This window comes from Nicotiana attenuata, chromosome 10 (genome assembly GCF_001879085.1).
Source record: "Nicotiana attenuata strain UT chromosome 10, NIATTr2, whole genome shotgun sequence".
Lineage (NCBI taxonomy): Eukaryota > Viridiplantae > Streptophyta > Magnoliopsida > Solanales > Solanaceae > Nicotiana > Nicotiana attenuata.
Window position 1 is genome coordinate 20,040,739 of NC_031998.1, and position 19,564 is coordinate 20,060,302.

General features: G+C 39.2%; 1 protein-coding gene across 1 annotated transcript; it reads right to left on the reverse strand.

The window, feature by feature from the left end:
• Positions 2,429-9,936, reverse strand: LOC109233127 (proteasome subunit alpha type-3). The gene is made up of 9 exons (XM_019398897.1): positions 9,639-9,936; positions 9,466-9,549; positions 8,372-8,445; positions 7,171-7,257; positions 6,992-7,076; positions 6,802-6,848; positions 3,724-3,789; positions 3,086-3,176; positions 2,429-2,834 (listed from the first exon to the last, which is right to left on the reverse strand). Exons 1-9 carry the CDS (start codon positions 9,780-9,782, stop codon positions 2,763-2,765), a joined length of 750 nt encoding a protein of 249 aa, XP_019254442.1. The 5' UTR covers positions 9,783-9,936; the 3' UTR covers positions 2,429-2,762.

A 19,564-nucleotide genomic window follows, 5' to 3' on the forward strand; every position in this document is an offset into this window, starting at 1 on the left:
CTTTGCATTATTTATTCAATATCTTAGATTAATCATTTGGAATATTTTCTTACGGCTTTTATTGATGATATAAGTTATTTTGGCTAGATTCGAGTCATCCGGAGGTTGATTCACACGGGAAGGGATTTTAGAGTACTGGATTTAGCTTGCTTGAGGTAAGTATCCTACCTAAACTTGGTTGGGGAACTTGTTGCCTGAGTTATTTGTACTTGCTACGTGCTATGAGTGGCGCACATGCGTGGGATTGTGCCCATGTGTGTGCATCGGGGTATTTTTCATGTTCGGGGTAGTGTTTAGGCTATGATATCCCTTGGATTGATTGCTAAGTTTCATGTTGTGATGATTCTTATACCTGTACCCCTATTGTGAGCTAAATGAGCCATGTTTAAGGTTATATAGAGGTTAATCTCCTGATTGAACTGATAATTGTTGCTTACGTGATGTATTCACCTGATTTGAGCTATGATAGAACACTTTGGACATGCATACACCTTATCATGTCATTTATACCATTCGAGGAGTATGAAATTTGATGTTCATTGATCATGTACATCTATTCCTATATATCTGCTTTCTTTGTGATATCGGTTCGACTGGTAGCCTGTGACCACGGGGGGCGGATTGTGATATGCCGAGCGGATTGTAATATTAAGCATGTGACCACACTGGGCGGATTGTGATATTGAGCATGCGACCACGTCGGGCGGATTATGATTAGTGCACGTGAGTCGTGACTATGCCGTGCAACGTGTGGATATGGATCCATCCCCTAGGGTCACCCTCTCATGTTTCTTCTTGATGGAATGTCAAAGAACTCAGTTGAAGATTTGGCTGCTGACCACAGGTCTCGTCTTCAAGCACGAAGAATTGAAAGGCAATTGGGCGATAGCAGATCGAATGGATATGGTTTATTTCGCTTCGAGCAACATAGTACTTCACCTGAAATCATAGAAGTGGAAGTAGGTTCTGTCTTGTTGATAGAAGATTCAAATTGGAAGAAGGGTTATCAGATCAACAAAGTCCTGACTGACGGAGAGATTCCATATTATATCGCCATCTCCTGTTCAAGATCCAGCTAAGGATTTGTTTCCCTATGTAGGTTCAGAGGCAAACTAAGATGTTAAGTATTATGAAATAAAAAGAGTTATCTAGCAAATATCTGCCTCATTTGAGTGCATCTAGCCGGATAAATCACCCTGGCCAGTACTAGAAACTTTGTAATGCCAGTTTCCAACCTGAGGAGTAAATCAACCTGTGGTTCCATATTTTCTGTTTAATTATTAAACTGATCCTAGTTTCATTTTTTCACGGTCTATTTGCAGTCTGAAATGCTCAAGAGAATTCTTGGATGAAAATAGTAGTACCATATTAGATGCCTGGAGCTTCTATTACTTGTTCAGTTGTTTGTGCAGTTCGTTCCAATGAAGACCGTTGGAGTTCTCGGCATTGAGTTGTTACATATATGTATTTTTCTTACAAATGTGATTATTGTAAAGATAGGAATTAGTGAGATTGCACTGAACTGTGTGATTGTTTGTTTACAGAAATTATTCTGTATCTGTAAATGGAATGTCCTTCATCACTTTATGCAACTCCATGGTTTAGTTGAAATAGTCAATGAATCATTTGTTCACTGGCATTGCTCTTTCTTGCTTATAATAAAACTTCTTGCTGTTTGCTTTCTGCTAAGTCAAATATTTGAGCTCAAAAGCAATGGATGCATTGTTGCCCAGGTTGTCAAATTAATGCTGGCAAACTTGGATTTGCTTGTTTTTTGTCTTGTTTTGTAGATTTTTTTTAGGAGACGAGTAAAATCTCTTCATTTCATGATTTGATTAATAAAGTGACTACAACTGCTAGAAGCTTACCATACAGTCAACTTGGGTGTAAATTATAATGCACTACTTTAATGTAGTTTTACTGTTTGGTGTTTAGACGATTGGAGTATTCATATGGTGCAGGGCTGTTCAAAGTGATAATAATACACAATTTCATCTTTATTTTTTATTACGTATAAATAGAACCCACTTAATTTAGATTAAGTTGTTAGGAAAATGACATGTTCTCTCTTTTATCAATGGTTAATCCTATGTTATATCACTATGTCCAAGTCCAAGGTCCAACGACGACAAAACAATTCCATGTTGCCTCCATTAATTATTTTCTTCTGACCAATCAAACTCGAAAGACACATATCAATAATAGTGGAAATAAGCAAATAAGCAACGACAACACTTAGAAGGTTGGTGATCAAGAAAAAACAAATACAATCGAAAATCTAATCAAGCTGACAGTAAATATTTGACATGTATTTTGGTTTGATTTATTCGAGCAGGCATATAATATATATCTATATTATATATTTATATATAGTCATTCGGAGTATTATTTAGGAACCACCTCACAAAGATGGATACAAACCACCGGAGAATGAAAGAAAAATGCCATTCAACTTGAGAAGAAGAAAAAATTAAAAGTTGCAAATGTGGGACAATAAAGAAACTATCACTAAAAGTTAAAAACTGCTAAAAATGAGAATTCCCCATATGAGAATGCAACCTATCCTCTTGATCTTAGAAAATTGTGTGTAACGATTACAGTTTAACAATTTAAGGGAATAATAAATCTCTTTCATCACTAAAAGTAACCATCATACAGGTGTCACCTTCAAAACATGGCAGAGCAAGACTATTTGATATTTTGATTCAGCTTGATATAAGGTAGGTGCCCGAATAAATATGGAACAAACTGTCGTTGTGCCACTAATCTGCATCCATCTCTTCAAGTGCAGCTTTAGCCGCAGCCTTGGCTTCCTCTAACAGATCAGCAGGAACCTATGGCAACATCAAATAGCAGCACGAGTTACTAACCAGATTATCAATAACGCACATAGACGAAATAAAAGTACGATGGAGAATTACAAAAAGTAATAGCTAAGGCTAAAAATTGTATTTGCTTTAATATCTCGTTTTTGCTTCTGTGACAGGTCCAGGCAAAAAATCAAGACAATGTCAAGTCAACACTAGCATTTAATACAAAGATACCAGTTCCTATTAAAAGTGTACTCGGAAGGATCGTGAATCACCTTCTGATGCTGTCGGTTAGACTCATCACACACCCAACTCATTTCCAATTCAAATGCCTTGTCCTTTGCCTCATCATGTACTCCGTATATTCTGGTTCCAGATAGAACACTTTGTCAAAAAGCTGAACGATAAAAGCATGCAGCACCAACTAAATGAATTTGAAACCCTTAAATTTCTGGATAAAACTATAAACTGAAGCCTCCATTCTTGCAACATACAGATAAAAGCAGAGACTTACCACTTCATAAAGAACTAAACTTGGTGTTCCAAATGCAAGTGATGATACTAACATCCCTTCTTTACGCAGAGTTAAACACCAGTTTCACATATTGACTTTTCACTTACAACTAAACAATATCATTGTAAAGCTAAAAGATTCTGATTGGCTGCCAGAAAAATATTGAACTAACCAAAAGGTTGAGAGAACTGGAACATGTTATAAAAATTTATTTGCAGGCAGTACTCAATGTCAACATAGAACATCTACAAACTACACAGAAAACATCTATTGAGTATTGACTACACAAAAATAGATCTTGCTTTGCATCAGGTCAGATTTCAACAAAAATTTCAGCAATAAAATATTAGCATGAATCAAATTGTAAAGTTCAATGACACAACGAGAACAATTACTTACATTTTGGCTACCTCAATCACCCCTTGCCGACACGTCATTTCAGAGAGCTTCAACTTTTCAATTTCTCTGCCAAGATTTTATTTCAAAGTCACATTTAGTGTGCATAAAAGAAAATTTGGTGCCAGACATAACCAAAAAATCAAAACAAGGCAAAGCTTGATGGAATAAAACCCAACTTGATCACTGTTTCTTTTATCTCATACATATTTATAAAATAGCTTAGTCTCCATCGAGTATACTAACTAAACCGGTAAACTGTTTAGCTGGTTTACTTCTAACATCACCAAGATATTATCAGACCTTCATAAAACCTAAATAAACAGTAAGAAAAATAGTTCAATAGAGAAACACAAATAAAAGTTTTAACTTGAATTTCAGAAAGTTCAAAGTTACATAGAATAATATTTCAATATAAACATTTCTTTTTTGAGAATGATTCAATAGAAACATTTCTGAACGACCAAAATATAATGTCACACAAATGGGGTTTACAGATCTCTCTCCCTTGTGCGGATAAGTAAATAAACCTGTCTTTCTTAATAAGACAGAAATAGAAAATAGATGAAAGAAAACAAAGATATTACGTGGTCATTCAGTAACATACTCGACCAGTTTAATGATGAAAAGATTTTGGCTAAGGGTGTTTAAGTGACTTGCTAAGATAAGCAAGTTAATCTCATTGATAATGGGTGTTTCTATGATGGTAGAAACTCGAGAGGACATTCCCATTGTTGCCAAAACCTCATGGAGTCCAAATAAGATATCCCCAATTTTCAATTACCACCCCTCTGACAAACTATGGTCTATGGCAAGAAAAGATTTGAATCTTTTAAGCATTGCTTTTAGACGAGAGAAAGTGTTTATAACCATAAAATTCTGGGCAAAAAAGCACCACGTGAACATCGAGAGCACAATTAATGTATTAGGAAATTGACTTTGAATTTTGATATTGTATCGTAGTGAAGTCAAGGAAAAACTTCTTTGACAACAACTTTTTAATTGTGAATTTTAGCCCAATCATTACTATTAGTAGCAACTTTCCATGTAGTTTCTGGATCTGCAAGTTTTATTTCTAGAGATAAATTCAATGAAAGTCAAAAAACTAGGGCAGATATTAATCAGATTAACCTTTTCTTAAAGATAATTTTGTCATTCTCTTAGGGAAGAGGATGATTGAAGGGAGAATGAGGAGGAGTGTGTCCATTTCCAAGAACCAGTTTGGTTTCATGCCGGGGCGGTCGACTACTGAAGCCATCCACATTGTGAGAAGATTGGTAGAGCGGTATAGGGCGATGAAGAAGGATTTGCATATGGTGTTCATTGACCTAGAGATAGCTTATGACAAAGTCCCGAGAGAGGTCCTATGGAGATGTTTGGAGACTAAGAGAGTGCATGTAGCGTATATTAGAATGATCCAGGACATGTATGATAGAGCTAAGACACGGGTTAGGGCAGCAGGAGGAGACTCTGAGTACTTCCCGGTTGAGATGGGGCTTCATCAGGGATCAGCACTTAGCCCCCTTTTGTTTTCCTTGGCAATGGACGCATTGATGCGACACGTTCAAGGGGAGGTGTCTTGGTGCATGTTATTTGCAGATGACATAGTCTTGATTGATGAGACGTGTGGTGGTGTTAACGAGAGGCTGGAGATCTGGAGACATACACCGGAGTCTAAGGGTTTCAAGTTGAGCAGAACCAAGACAGAATACTTAGAGTGTAAGTTCAGTAGTGTTACCCGGGAAGCGGACGTGGATGTGAGGCTTGATACGCAAGTCATCCCCAGGAGAGAGTTTCAAGTATCTTGGGTCTATAATTCAGAATGATAGGAAGATTGATGAGGATGTAACACATCGGGCAGGGTGGATGAAATTGAGGCTCGCTTCCGGTGTCTTGTGCAATAAGAATGTGCCGTTGAGACTTAAGGGTAAGTTCTACAAGGTAGTGGTTAGACCGACTATGTTGTATGGGGCAGAATGCTAGCCAGTCAAGAACTCCCATGTCCAGAAGATGAAAGTAGCTGAAATGAGGATGTTGAGATGGATGTGTGGGCATACTAGGTTAGATAGAATTAGGAATGAAGTTATTCCAGACAATATGGGAGTGGCCCCTGTGGAGGGAAAAGATGCGAGAGGCGAGGCCGAGATGGTTCGGCATTTTAAGAGGAGAAGCACAGATGCTCCAGTCAGGAGGTGTGAGAGGTTGGACTTAGGGGTAAGAGGAAGGGTAGAGGCAGGCCGAAGAAGTTTTGGGGAGAGATGATCAGGCGGGACATGGCGGAGCTTGAGCTAACCGAGGACATAACCCTGGATAGGAGGGTGTGGAGGTTGAGGATCAGGGTAGAAGTTAGTAGGTAGTCGTGCGTTTCCCTTTGCCTTCATTAGTTCGTTAGTGTTAGACTGTTAGTGTTAGTATAGTACCCTTTTATCCTGAGTTTGCTATTTTTGCATATCTTGTTATTTTAGTACTTGTCACTAGTACTTCCTTAGTTTGCTATCAATGCTCCTTTCATATTCTCTATTGCTATCAGACCTCGACCTCGGATTTAGTTTCTCTAAATATATTGTCTTGCTATCGGTACTTCTTTCATATTCTTTATTGATATCTTCAATTTAGTTTTCTAAATATATTGTCTTGTCAGGAATTGCTATCAGCGCTTATTCCATCTTCTTTAGCCGAGGGTCTATCAGAAACAGTCTCGCTGCCCTCCCAGGACAGGGGTAAGGCTGCGTACATCCTACCCTCCTCAGACCCCACTTGTGGGATTTTCACTGGGTTGTTGTTGTTGTTGTCTCTTAGGGAAGAGGGAGCATATAGTAATGAACTGTCATTTTCTTGTGGATGATAATGGACGGAGCTTAAAATCTAGAAAGGCTAACTGCACAACCCCAAGGATGACATCCATGGCACTTTTAAAAAGGCTAAGCGAAATTTCAACTCGGAGTGTTTCATGCGATCTTTTTTTTTTTTTTTGGTAGCTGAAACTAAATGCAAATTCAAATATTCACCACCATCAGAAAGTCATGCCTGATTGTTTCAAATCTGAAATTTAGGTTGTACAGAGGAGATCTATATACTTACGTTTTGGCAGCTTGCCTGCCCTTCCCAATAGCAGCACCAAAGTACCTCTACAACAAACAACACAAGACATAAACATCTTAAATAAACTCAATTAATAAGGGTTGGTCCAAGGCAAGGAGGCTATACAAGAAAATATAATAGCAAGACATGTGGCGCAAGCATATAGCAGTTAAACAATGATTTTACTCACATAGGAGACACCAGATGGCTCAACCATGTAGAGTTGAGGTCCATCTCTATCATAGCCTCCAAGGATCACCCCACATCCGAAAGGCCTAAAACAAATAGTACTCCAAAATTTCAGGTACAGAAAGCAAATAAAAGGAAGAAGTTGAGAGTATCCAAATGGCAACAGATATTCCAACGTACCTGAGCCACCAATAAAGTGTGCATAAATGTACATAACTAGCAACACGTTCTGCAAGCTCTTTCACCGGAATTGGTTCACCATATGTACTACAAATTACAAACCCAGTCAATAGAAGAGCCAAAAATTAGGGTGGTGATATACGATGACTGTGAAACAACAATTTCATAATGTCGAGTTGGGAAAAAAACTTTCATCACCATCTAGAACTCTAAGATGAGGCTGTAGAATCTTTTTGACTTTCCATCTACAATATAGGAAACAGACAAACTACACGTTTGGTAATAATAATCAAAGAAATCACTGCAAAAGCCCCCCGTCAAATCAAAAGCTATGTTAATAAATATCCCACATGACAACACTGGCATCTTTCTAGGGATATTAGCAATAGGATCCGCTAAAGTGAAAATAAACCCTTGCTGGAAATATCAACAGAAGCAGAGAGGTATCCGGCAATGCCTCTTTGACGCAATTGTAGCAGTAGAAGAGCCAGAAAAATGACTTAAATACCACTGTATCACACTTTAGTATTAAGAAGGTGCTTCTGAAAAAAACGCAAACCAATTAATATTTCTTTAGTCTTGAGAAGCTTCATAGTGGGATTGTAGATCTGCAATATTTTTCATTGATCTGATATCTAGGTTGACTATAGATATTAGATAGCTAGGCATAAGGGCCAGATCGTTCATTTAAATTCTTACAACCACGAAAAGATAAATAAGCAATTCACCTGCAAAAAACTCACTCAAGAAGTGACCTTTGCACTTCAAAGCCGTGACGATATGCATAAAAACATCATTAAGTTTTTCGTCCATATGTCACACTTATGGAGTAGCACCACTTTACCTAACACTAGTCAAAGACTCAAGCGCACCTTACAATTTAAATTATTCCATGTGTCTCTACCATAACACATATACCCCGTAATAGAGCAAATTAATTCTTCTGACCGCAAGTGCTTCCATAAACGATAGGTCCAAATCAATTTACATTTTCAAAACATTAGTAGAAAACTACGAGTGGGTAAAACAAAACATAAAGCCAATAGGAAACCACAAATTAGTTTGCAGTTTTCATAGATCAATGAAATGCCAAATGTGAACTCCCACGAATGCTAAACTACAAGAGAAACAGATATACAAAAAGAACTCACACGATGTAAGTACACATATATGTTTTCAGATAAGGTGGCAAGAAGCAAACCTTTCATAGTTGGTTGCTTCAGACTTCGCACGGGCAACAATTTGCCTCCCATCTGCAGCCAGCCCTGCAACAGCCTGTACATAAGGAAAAATAAGCAAAATAGAATAAATCATCACCCAAGAATCAACCAACAAGCATTGGGTCAAATCTTTAACAGTGCCATAGGTCCTTTTCAGCTTTAATGGTGCATTTGATGATGCTTCCGTAAATTTATACCTCTAACAAATTAATAACTGCAGCAGCACTCCATTGTCATCACTAGAAAACATCTTGATTAATTTTTCACGAACAAACACCGTTGAAAAGAAAGATAACACCGCCTAAACCTTTTCTCAATATTAGTTCGACGCTAAAGAACATAGACAACGAAACCTTTCATCTTCTCAGCCAAGTATTTGAAAATTAAACCAGCACCATCATCAAACAAAAATAAGCAGGAGAACTAGATAATATCTAGCTTTAGAGCACCCCCCAAAGACAAATTATTAGGTATTGGAATGACAGGACTCAAATTGAGCAGAATGGATGTAGAAAATTCATACAGCCGACCTAGTCCAGCTTATTTAGGAATGAGGAGTAATAGTTTAATTCTTTCAAATTAAGGTGGTGTCCAAGTCAGTCTTCACACCTCGGCTAATCCGCTAGTAATTGTTATCTAGTAGCAATACCGGACAGGAATCTATACAAGGGGATTCAAAAATGTTATGCCATGGATTTGAACCTATAACCTAAGCATTTTTTAACCCCCTTTGCCACTTCACTAGAAAATTTTCGTATGTCACGGGAACTCAACAGCTATTATATACAGCCTAAAAAACTAGTTTTTGCCTTATTTACATTCAATGAACCTGGTAACTCTATCCACCAATGCTTAGACGACGGGAAGAATTCACCTACTGTCACCTTTGCTGATTCCAATTATTAGCACTCCAGGTCTTCGATGCTAGGTCATCCAGCTAGGAACTAAGAGATGATAGTATTTATTGTACCATTAGTTGTATTGTCATATAATAATCCCTTGGGAAGATCAAATAATAAATCAATGCAAGAAAAATTAGCAACACTACATCAGTAATATGAGCATAAACGATTACCATGCCAGAATGGCGATGAACGGAGTGAATCCGACGATTAGATCCCGGCAACATCATCTTAGACGCAATCAGCTTCTCAACTCCCTACAATTTCAAAATTCCCCAAAATATCAATCAATCAATAAAAAAACTAGAACACAAAACCCTAAAATCAACCAAATAAAACAAAATACCAAAACTATTCCGTCCTTGCATTTGATTCCGACAACAGTACCACTGTTATCGACGGCTTTGCCGGCGTATTCGATCTGAAATACTCTGCCGTCCGGCGAGAATGTCGTCACCGATAAGTCATAACCTGTTCCTATGCTGCTCATGTTTTACTGATTTTACTGATACAGTTTTGAGTTCGAAGATTTTTGAACTATGAACGACCCAACATCCAGAGGAAGAGGAGTTTTCTTTTGTGTCAAGACAGAAGAAGAGTCGGAAGGAAAGGGGAAGTTGTTTTGTTAAAATTCTTAGCTGGGGAATAGAGTTCAAATATTTTAAATTAGGCGAGCCCATTTAAGTCGGTAAATATGGCACGGTCTAGCCAGTTTTCGGACTGGTCATTCAAAAATAACCAGCATTTTTCAAGTCAATGTAAAATAGCTACTATTTTGCTGCAACAGAGATCGGTCCAGCATAATATACTGGAGTTCTGTGCACCTGTGTATGAACTTCCAGCATATTATGCTGGAACTCCAACACACGGAAAGTTCCAGCATAATACTGGAGATTCGAGCACTTGTGTATGAACTTCCAATATATTATACTGGACCGGTATACTTTGCTGGAACTCCAGTATGTTATGCTAGAGTTCTAGTGTACTTATGCTGGAACTCCATTATATTATGCTGGAGTTCCAGCATACTTATCCTGGAACTCCAGTATAATATGCTGGAGTTCAAGTATACTTATGCTGGAACTCCAGCATAATATACTGGCGCATTTTCCGGGTTTTGAACAGTATTTTCGCTCAGATTTATCTTTACATGAAACTAAATTTCGATTACTTTTGAAATTGGGTTATTTTTGAACGACCACTTGTAAATCTGGCTATTTTTGAATTTCTCCTTTTAAGTTGTCTTCAACGGTCACACAAGCAGCTCAACTGACCCTTTTACCATTTTAACACTTCAAGTAGCTATCAAATGTATCAAGTAAATACCCGGCCTAGTCAGCCCATCTCGGGTGTGACACACATTCTGAAACGCACGTTGCCTACCAATTTTTTTTTAGAATTAATTTGAAGTGGGCCCCGAAATTCCAACATCTTCTTCCAATCATTACAGAATTAGTTGGCCATTATCGCCGCCTTCGCCGCCACCGTGGATGTCAAACCCACATTAGCAAAACAAATTTTTTTCATCAGATTAAAGCCAATCATTAACCAAAAAATTGTTAAACTCATAATTCATGAATGAAATCTCAGCAGAATTACTTCATCCATCCATTTTAGAAATATTTGAAATCCAGTTGCTTGAATCAGAAAATCAACTAGACACCAATTCAAGAAAAAATTACCCAAACATTAGAATACTCTACAAAGAATAATAATTGAAAATCCAAGTTCTGAATCAATGAAATAAGAGAGAGAGAGAGAGAGAGAGAGAGAGAGAGGACGAAAAAGTAGAGAGATAGAGAGATAGAGGTCGCCAGACGTGCCGAGCTTCGTCAATAAGGAAAACGTCCTAGTTAGTTGTAGAATAAGAAAAAATTATGATTAAAGAAAGGGGAAGTCAGAAAGGGATGAAGAAGAATATGTGTGTGGGGGGGGGGGGGGGAGAAGATGAATGGAGGGGTAGTCTCACATTAGGTTAATAGGAAATTTTTTCTTTTTTATTTTTTGCTTTGTTTATTTTTTGGTAATTACATTCATCAGATTTTTATGTACAATTTATAGGTGTCATTTTCTTACTGTTAATTTGACAAGTCATTCGCGAGTGTAACTCACGCATATGGTCTGTTGGACTCCGGTGTTCATGAACGCTTATTTTTTACGAACTATAAGTGCCAAAATGATAAAAGGGTCAGTTGAGGACAAATTAAAGGGGCGGTTTATGTATTTCGCCTTTAAATTATAAAATTGGAAAAATAAACTCTTGCTCATATATATAAATAATAATCCAAAAATGGAATCTAAAGTTAACAATTTGTCCAAAAACCAAAGTTAAAATTTGTAAAGCTAAAGTTAAAGCTAATAAAACTGCAAATGCTAACTATTACAAGAGATATCATAGTCAACTCCCAACATATAGTGGTGTGTGTATCCACAAGTCAAGGTCAAACCTCAGTGTAGCACCTCTAAAGCTCTCACTAGACGTCAAGTTTTGCATTCCAAAGGACAAGGTAAATGTGAATCTCCAAGCGACACCATCAACTTCCAGGGCTGACCAATTATCCATGCAGTATGCATATGCAATGAAAATGAGCATCCACACTCTAAGCATCACTTTTCTCTTCCCTTTAATGAATGAATACAGAACAGACCAATAAACACATATATAGTGCAGCATGAGCTGCTAGTAGCAGCATGTATACGTGTACTATTCCTACAATTTGAACCAATATGCACCGCCATGACACCTCCATATTGGGCATGTAAACATGTCAATACCACTGGATAATGTCCTAACAGTGCACATATGCATAATAGTAGCTAACACACCTTGTAATAACATTGAATCCCAGCTTATGCTCACCTTAGTTTGGAGCTTCAACCACCACTGATAAGTTACAGAATTATGAGACATCTGAGTATACCATGTATCTAATGAATATGACAAACAATGACCTACAATAAGACTAAACTAAACACTGAATGCTTGCTAATAACCTTCATATACCATTAGAATACCACCAGAATGAGCATGAAACCATGCTAATACCACTAGAAAGTACCCTAATAGTGTATATACTATAAGCATACCAATACCTTGAGGTGGTCGGACTTCTTCTTTCATAGCACACTTCTCTATGTACTCCTTCGGTTCTAAGTCCTCAAACCCCAAGTACGCATTTAACGCGTGCTAATCAAACTTCACCTTAAGGTTGCGTACTTTGGTCATCTTTGTCTCCTTCTTGATGTAAGAAATGTTGGCGTAGAGCTCGAGGACAAGGTACTCCTTAGCATCTACCACTCTCTTGGTGAACAATATCCAACCCTTCCTCTCTTTGAATTAACTCACCACTGCAGGGTTGTATGTCTCTAGATCCTTCAACAGAAATTGCCTCTCAAAGGTCAAAGATCTCGTGGGCTACCATATTTGGAAGTAAGTGAAGGCAGCCAAGCTAACGAATTTGTCCTCCCATATCTCCTTCTTCTTTGATCTCTCCACACCAACGGATGTACCCTTTCCCCATCTACCATTATCAGGGACATCCTGAACAATTTGCGCATCCGTCTCTGGAACAGCTGGCTCAGAAGTCTGGCTAGAATTTTTCGAACCATCGGAAGTGCTGTGAGATGAAAAGGCCTTATCCATGAGCTCAAATCACCACTGCAGGAGAGGTCTGCACCCCTCCCTCTGCCTGTGGCCTTCTTTCCGATAGTTTTGGGCTGGCTAAGGGACAAGGTACCTCTACCTCGAGCCCTAGAAGAGTCACCTCTACCTTTTGTAGTTTCGTCGAGGCCACGGGATAGAACCATTATCTTTATCAAAGCAAAGAGGAGTGTTAGTTGTAAGTCATCATTCAACACATTTAATACTTGTGTAGGCAAGGGGTAACATTGTGGACACAGTGAGGTAACTACAAAAACAACATGTTGCAGGAATGGGGCACTGCGGTCCGCACATTTTTAATGTGCGACCGCAGAAAGGGAGTGCGGACCGCACAATTGCAAGAGTGTCTATGCTTCTGACAAGTAAACTTTAGAGGCTCAGAAGCCTCTTCTCTGAAGATAGTGCAGAGGTCGTTTTGCGGCCGCAAAATGCATCTGCAGTCCCCACATTTATTAGTGTGATCCGCACATATGGGCCTCAAGAGGTAGACCTCTGATGGACTTAAGTGTGGCCTCTCTTAGATTTCTGCATCCGCACAATTAAAGTGCGGCTGCAAAAGCACTTGCCTTACCGGGTTGCCCGAAACACAAAACTACGGACTGCACAAATTCAAGTGCGGCCGTAGATTCCAAAATTTACGAACAGACAGTCATTTTGTACTTAGATTTTGCAATTACTTGTACAACTCGGTATGGCGACATGGTATAAATATGAAATCTCACTAACCCAACCCGTTAGAGCATGTATTATCAACTACCCTATACAGATCTACACCATATGGACACATGGATGAACTCTAATAACAGATGGCCTAAAAAGAAACTAAAATTTCAAAAATTAAACTAACACAAAAAATTAACATGAAATGGAGCATACCAGATAGGGTGAATGCATTAGGTGTGTAAGCACAGGTAGGTGTGGGGGGGAACCATGAAAATCTCTCAGGAAAACTTGCAGAGTAGCTGTGATTGTGAGGAGAGTGAAAAGTGTAAAATAAACTCAAAAGTTCTACTTATACTAAGAGTCATAAGAGGGAAAGGGGTCGAGTGCGGCGACAGAATTCCATGTGCAGTCCGCACTCCTTCACCTGAGCCTAACTTCTCTGAACCAAATGTGCGGTCTGCACATTTTTTAGTGCGGTCGCGGATTTCCACTTGTGATTGCAGATTAGCCCTGCACTGACAGACTCAAACTTCAGAGAGTTACATTTTCACACTTTGGCAAGGTTCCAATTGTGCGGTCCGCGTGTGAAATGTGCAGTCGCGCATGTGCTTCTGCTGTGGCACATAAAATTGTGCGATCCGCACAAATAAAGTGTGGTCGCAGTTCCTTCAACACTTAGTCATTTTTTAGTCCACCCTTCTTGCAAGTTACACTCAACCCTGCAACACATTTTAAATCAAGTTAGAACAACAAACAACATCTAACTACAAAAGAAAAAGGAAAAGAACATGGGTTGCCTCCCAAGAAGCGCCTGATTTAATGTCGCGGCACGACGCAATGTCAAAGCATCCTCAAGTAAAGTAAATGACCGCCACCACATGGCTATCTCCAACCTTGCCCAAGTAGTGCTTCACTCGGTGACCATTGACTCGGAATACTTCATTGTTTTTGTTCTTCAAGTCTAATGCACCAAAAGGTGTCACACCAACAATTTCAAATGGACCACTCCACTTGGATTTTAGATTCCCGGGAAACATTCTCAACCTTGAGTTAAACAATAATACAAGATCTCCCACCTTGAAATCTTTATTCCAAATGTATTTTTCATGAAAATATTTCATCTTTTCTTTGTACAAGGACGAACTCGCATATGCATGATACGAGAATTCATCCAATTCATTCAAATGTGTAACCTACAAGTTAGCGGCTACATCCTAATTAAGATTCAATTTCTTTGGAGCCCACATTGCTTTGTGCTCTAGTTCCATCGGAAGATGATAAGTTTTTGATGACGTCCAAATCCACTACAAAAAAGTAAACACGGACTCATGCAATATAATTTACCTAACTATGAGCCGGGAACAAATCCAATTGAGCTTCTTCCTTTGGTTTGAAGAGAACTCATCCGGAATGATTCCACTCACAAGAAAATTTGCCAAGTCCACGAACCATGGCACCTCTTTCATTGAAATTAACAAAAAGTTGCTCATCGGGAAAAGAGTCATTAATTTCAAGGCCATCATGCGGCCTCCCCTCCTCCTCTAAACGAGACAAGTGATCCGCCACTTGGTTTTCACTACCTTTCCTATCTTCGATACCCATATCAAACTCTTGAAACAAGAGTACCAATCTCATCAACCGAGCTTTGGAATCCGTTTTGCTCATAAGATAACGAACCGCTGCATGGTCCCTCTGGACAATAACTTTGACACCCGTCAAGTACGGACGGAACTTCTCAATCACAAACATAATATCAAGGAGCTCTTTCTCCATAACGGTATAATCGAATTGGACACTATTCATGGTCTTACTAGCATAGTAGACCGGACGCAAACTCTTGTTGATATGTTGCCCCAAAATAGCCCAACTGCTATGTCACTTCTTTTTGCTCATAAGATGACGAACCGCTGCACGGTCCCGGTGGACAATAACTTTGACACCTATCAAGTACGGACGGAACTTCTCAGTTGCAAACACAATATCAAGGAGCTCTTTCTCTATAACGGTATGATTGACTTGGGCACTAAGCCCTAACCGCTACATCACTTGCATCACACATGAGTTCAAAAGGAAAACTCCAATTCGGAGTGGTAATGATAGGAGTAGTTGTCAACTTGAGCTTTAATAGTTCAAATACCCTCAAGCAATCATCATTGAAATTGAACTTGGCATCCTTCTCAAGGAGCTTGCACAATGGGTTCAACACTTTAGAGAAATCTTTGATAAAGCGCTGGTAAAAACCCGCATGGCCTAGGAAACTCCACACACCCTTCACTGAAGTTGAGGGTGGAAGCTTAGAAATCACCTCAATCAATTGCCTTGTCAACATCAATTTCATTCCTTGAGATTTTATGGCCAAGGACAATACCTTCCTCAATCATGAAATGGCATTTCTCCCAATTGAGTACCAAGTTGGTTTCTTCACATCTAGCCAACACTTTTTCCAAATCTGCAAGACAATCATCAAAAGAATCCCCAACCATCGACAAGTCATCCATGAAAACTTCAAGGTAGTCATCCACCATGTCCGTGAAAATACCCATCACACACATTTGAAAAGTCGTTGGTGCATTGCACAAACCAAATGGCATCCTATTGAAAGCAAAAGTACCATAGGGATATGTACATGTTGTTTTCTCTTGATCTTCTGCAGCAATGAGAATTTGGTTGTATCCCGAGTGCCTATCAAGAAAGCAATAGAAAACACTTTCGGCCAATCTATCGAGCATTTGATCTTGATCGGCTCCAACCCTATACCACAATAAAATGGCAAAGAGTGATCGATGCAGCATTTACGCGAAAGGTCGGGATCGATATCCATAAGGAGCTAATATTGGTTTGGAATTGGGTTTCTATCCAATCTAGCTATGCGCGTTGTTCTTAATTGCACTTCTAACCATGCTTTGTTTTGTTTCTATTCTACTTTAATGCTACTGAATGATGAAAATAATCTAAGTATAATATTTTTGTAGGGTTTTTCTCAATTAATAAAAGGCAGCAGGGAAGTGACTTACACCTAGGCGAGTATCTAATGAGGTCTAGAATTTAGGACAAACTTGTTATATTTGGGATCATGATATAACCTTTGCACATAAGTACTCACTCTATACCTCTCGGTAGTTCGAGTGACTTTTCCCTAATTGGCTTTCTCAAGCCCAATTGGGTGTTCAAACAATGCAAGCAAAATTGGCTCAAGTCGGGTATTACTATCTCTAGGTTTAACCCTTTAATTGGGGCTATCAATTCTTGAATGAACCATAATTCCTTGTTAGCCTGAATTTCCTAGACTTAGCCTCTCTTTCTCAAGAAGAGTCTAAGTCATAAAGGCACGAATCAGTGTTCGCAACCATCAATTCAACAATTAAAGCATGAATCAAGCTAAATATCATTAACCCATAATCAAGGTAGAAATCAAAGGTAGAGATGAAATATAAGCCATAAAAGTTAATTACAAGAATAAAATCTAAGATTAATAGCTAAAGATGCTCTAAAATTACTCTAAGTAGTAAAATAAGGTTGTTCACCAGCTCCTCAAAACAAAAAGATGGCCTAAAAATGTGAAAAAGATCAATTTATACACAGATAAAATTACTGGACAAAAATACCCCTACGGAGGTTCCGCTATCAGCGCAATACTAAGCACCTCAAGCTTGAACTTTCACGGTCGCGCAACAGCAAGCGCGGATCGCGTTTCTTCCATTTTGGACTGGGACTGGGCTTGATTTTGCTAGGAGCGTAAAGGAGACCGCCCCAGTGTTGTCTTCAACCGCAGCCGCGTAATATGTCCGCGGACAGCGCTCTTCATTTGAGCTCAAATTTCCAGGCCTCTAAATTTCTATTTCGCCCTCAGCGGAATTTGCACCACGGTCGCATCAGGTATTTCACGGCCGCACTATTTCATCACGGTCAGCGGTACTGTCTGCATCTAAAACAACTTCTCTGAACCTCAATTCGTTGTCTGCATAATTATGGGCGCCTCGGTGGTGGACCTTCCGCGGCCGCTCTTTTCCTTTACTGTCAGCGCTTTTATCTCAGCTTTGAACTTGTGCAGGTTTAATTCCTTTATGAGCTGGTAATGACTTTCTTGCTTCATTTTGACCAAACCCTACAAACAAGCACAATAAGTTAGTTTTCGGGAATACTTTTACACATTTTTTATCCAAAACCTAAGCAAAAGAGAGCATAAGATAGGCTAGAATCTGTAGTTATCAGATCTAAGAAAGGAAGTGGAAACTAATCCTTTCTTGTTACTTTGCTGAGCTTGCGATAATCCATACAAACCCGCCAACCGGTTACCGTTCTTGTCGGAATCAATTCATTCTTATCATTGGAAACCACCATCATACCCCCCTTCTTCAGGATATATTAAACCAGAGAGGTCCATGAACTATCGGATATGGGGTAGACAACTCCGGCATCCAACCACTTGATAATCTCCTTCTTGACAACTCCTTGCATAGACTCATTGAGTCTTCTTTGATGTTCAATGGACGGTTTAGCACCATCCTCTAACTTGATCTTATGCATGCAAAAGATGGTGCTTGTGCCCGGAATATCTGCCAAAGTCCACCCAATAGCCTTCTTTCTCCTTTATAACATCGTAGATGTGGAATCAACCTGCGCGTTAGTCAAACAAGAGGAAAGAATAACTGGTAAAGTAGAACAAAGGCCAAGAAATTTACACCGAAGGTGTGGAGGCAATGGCTTCAACTCCAAAGTAGGTGGCTCTTCAATAGAAGGCTTTGTAGGAGGACTCTTCCTATTTTCAAGATCCAAAGATAATTTTTGGGGTGCATAGTTGTACGACCCCATTCCTTGAAAAGAGTTCACACATTCCATGAAACCATCCATCTCATCATCATCAAAATTGAGAAAAATGGCCTTCAACATATCACCAACATTGATAGTAGCACTTGTATCATCAACAATAACATCCGTTACTAAGTCCACAAAAAAACATACCTCATTGCTATTTGGTTGCCGCATGGACTTAAACACATAGAATACCATTTTTTCATCACCAACCTGGAAAGTGAGTTCTCCGGCTTCTACATCACAAAGAGCGTTACCCGTAGTAAGGGAAAGTCTCCCAAGAATGATCGGCACTTCATAATCAACTTCACAATCTAGAATGACAAAGTCTGCCGGAAGAATGCATTTATCAACTCGAACCAAAACATCTTCAGTCACACCTAACGGTCTATTCATAGTACGATCGGCCATTTGCAATCTCATAGAAGTAGGTCTTGGTTGCCCAATCCCCAAAGTCTTGAAAACCTAACAGGGAATCAAATTTATATTTGCCCCAAGATCACAAAGAGCCTTAGCGAACTCGGCACTTCCAATTGCACAAGGAATTGTGAAAGAACCGGGATCCTCTAACTTGGGATACATTGAATGAACAATTGCACTCACCTGATGAGTGACTTTGATAGTCTCAAAATTCATCGATCGCTCCTTTGTCACAAGATCCTTCATAAACTTTGCATAACCAGACATTTGTTCCAAAGCTTCTACCAATGGCATAGTGATTGAAAGACTCTTCATCATTTGAATAAACTTCTTAAATTGATTCTTACCATTTTTGCTTGGCAAGTCTTTGAGGGTATGGAGGTGGAGGATTAGGCAATGGTGCCTTTGCCTTTTGCACTACCGGTTCTAGTATGTCAATGATGTGTTCCCCAGACGGGTTCACCTCCTCTTGAGTCTCTTCCACACTATCATCAATATCAATCCGAACTTCCTCATTTGCTTGAACAACATTGTTTGGGATCTCTTCTTCTTGCATCACTTGGTCATCATCGACAAGTTGCCTTTCACTTGAGGTGGGTGCATTCTCGCCTCTTCCACTTTTTATGATAGCCACCACAGCATGCCGTATTGTTACAACCCTTTGGGTTCACTACCGTGTTACTTGGGAGTGCACCCTTAGGGCGAGAAATTAGAGC

What these genes read in the sequence shown, in the direction of transcription:
- LOC109233127 (XM_019398897.1), bottom strand. Translation starts at nt 9,782, where the DNA reads ATGAGCAGCATAGGAACAGGTTATGACTTATCGGTGACGACATTCTCG. An exon ending in GCAAGGACGGAATAGTTTTG is followed by an intron (nt 9,550 to 9,638) that starts GTATTTTGTTTT and finishes TTGAAATTGTAG; the next exon opens with GGAGTTGAGAAGCTGATTGC. An exon ending in TTCATCGCCATTCTGGCATG is followed by an intron (nt 8,446 to 9,465) that starts GTAATCGTTTAT and finishes CCTTATGTACAG; the next exon opens with GCTGTTGCAGGGCTGGCTGC.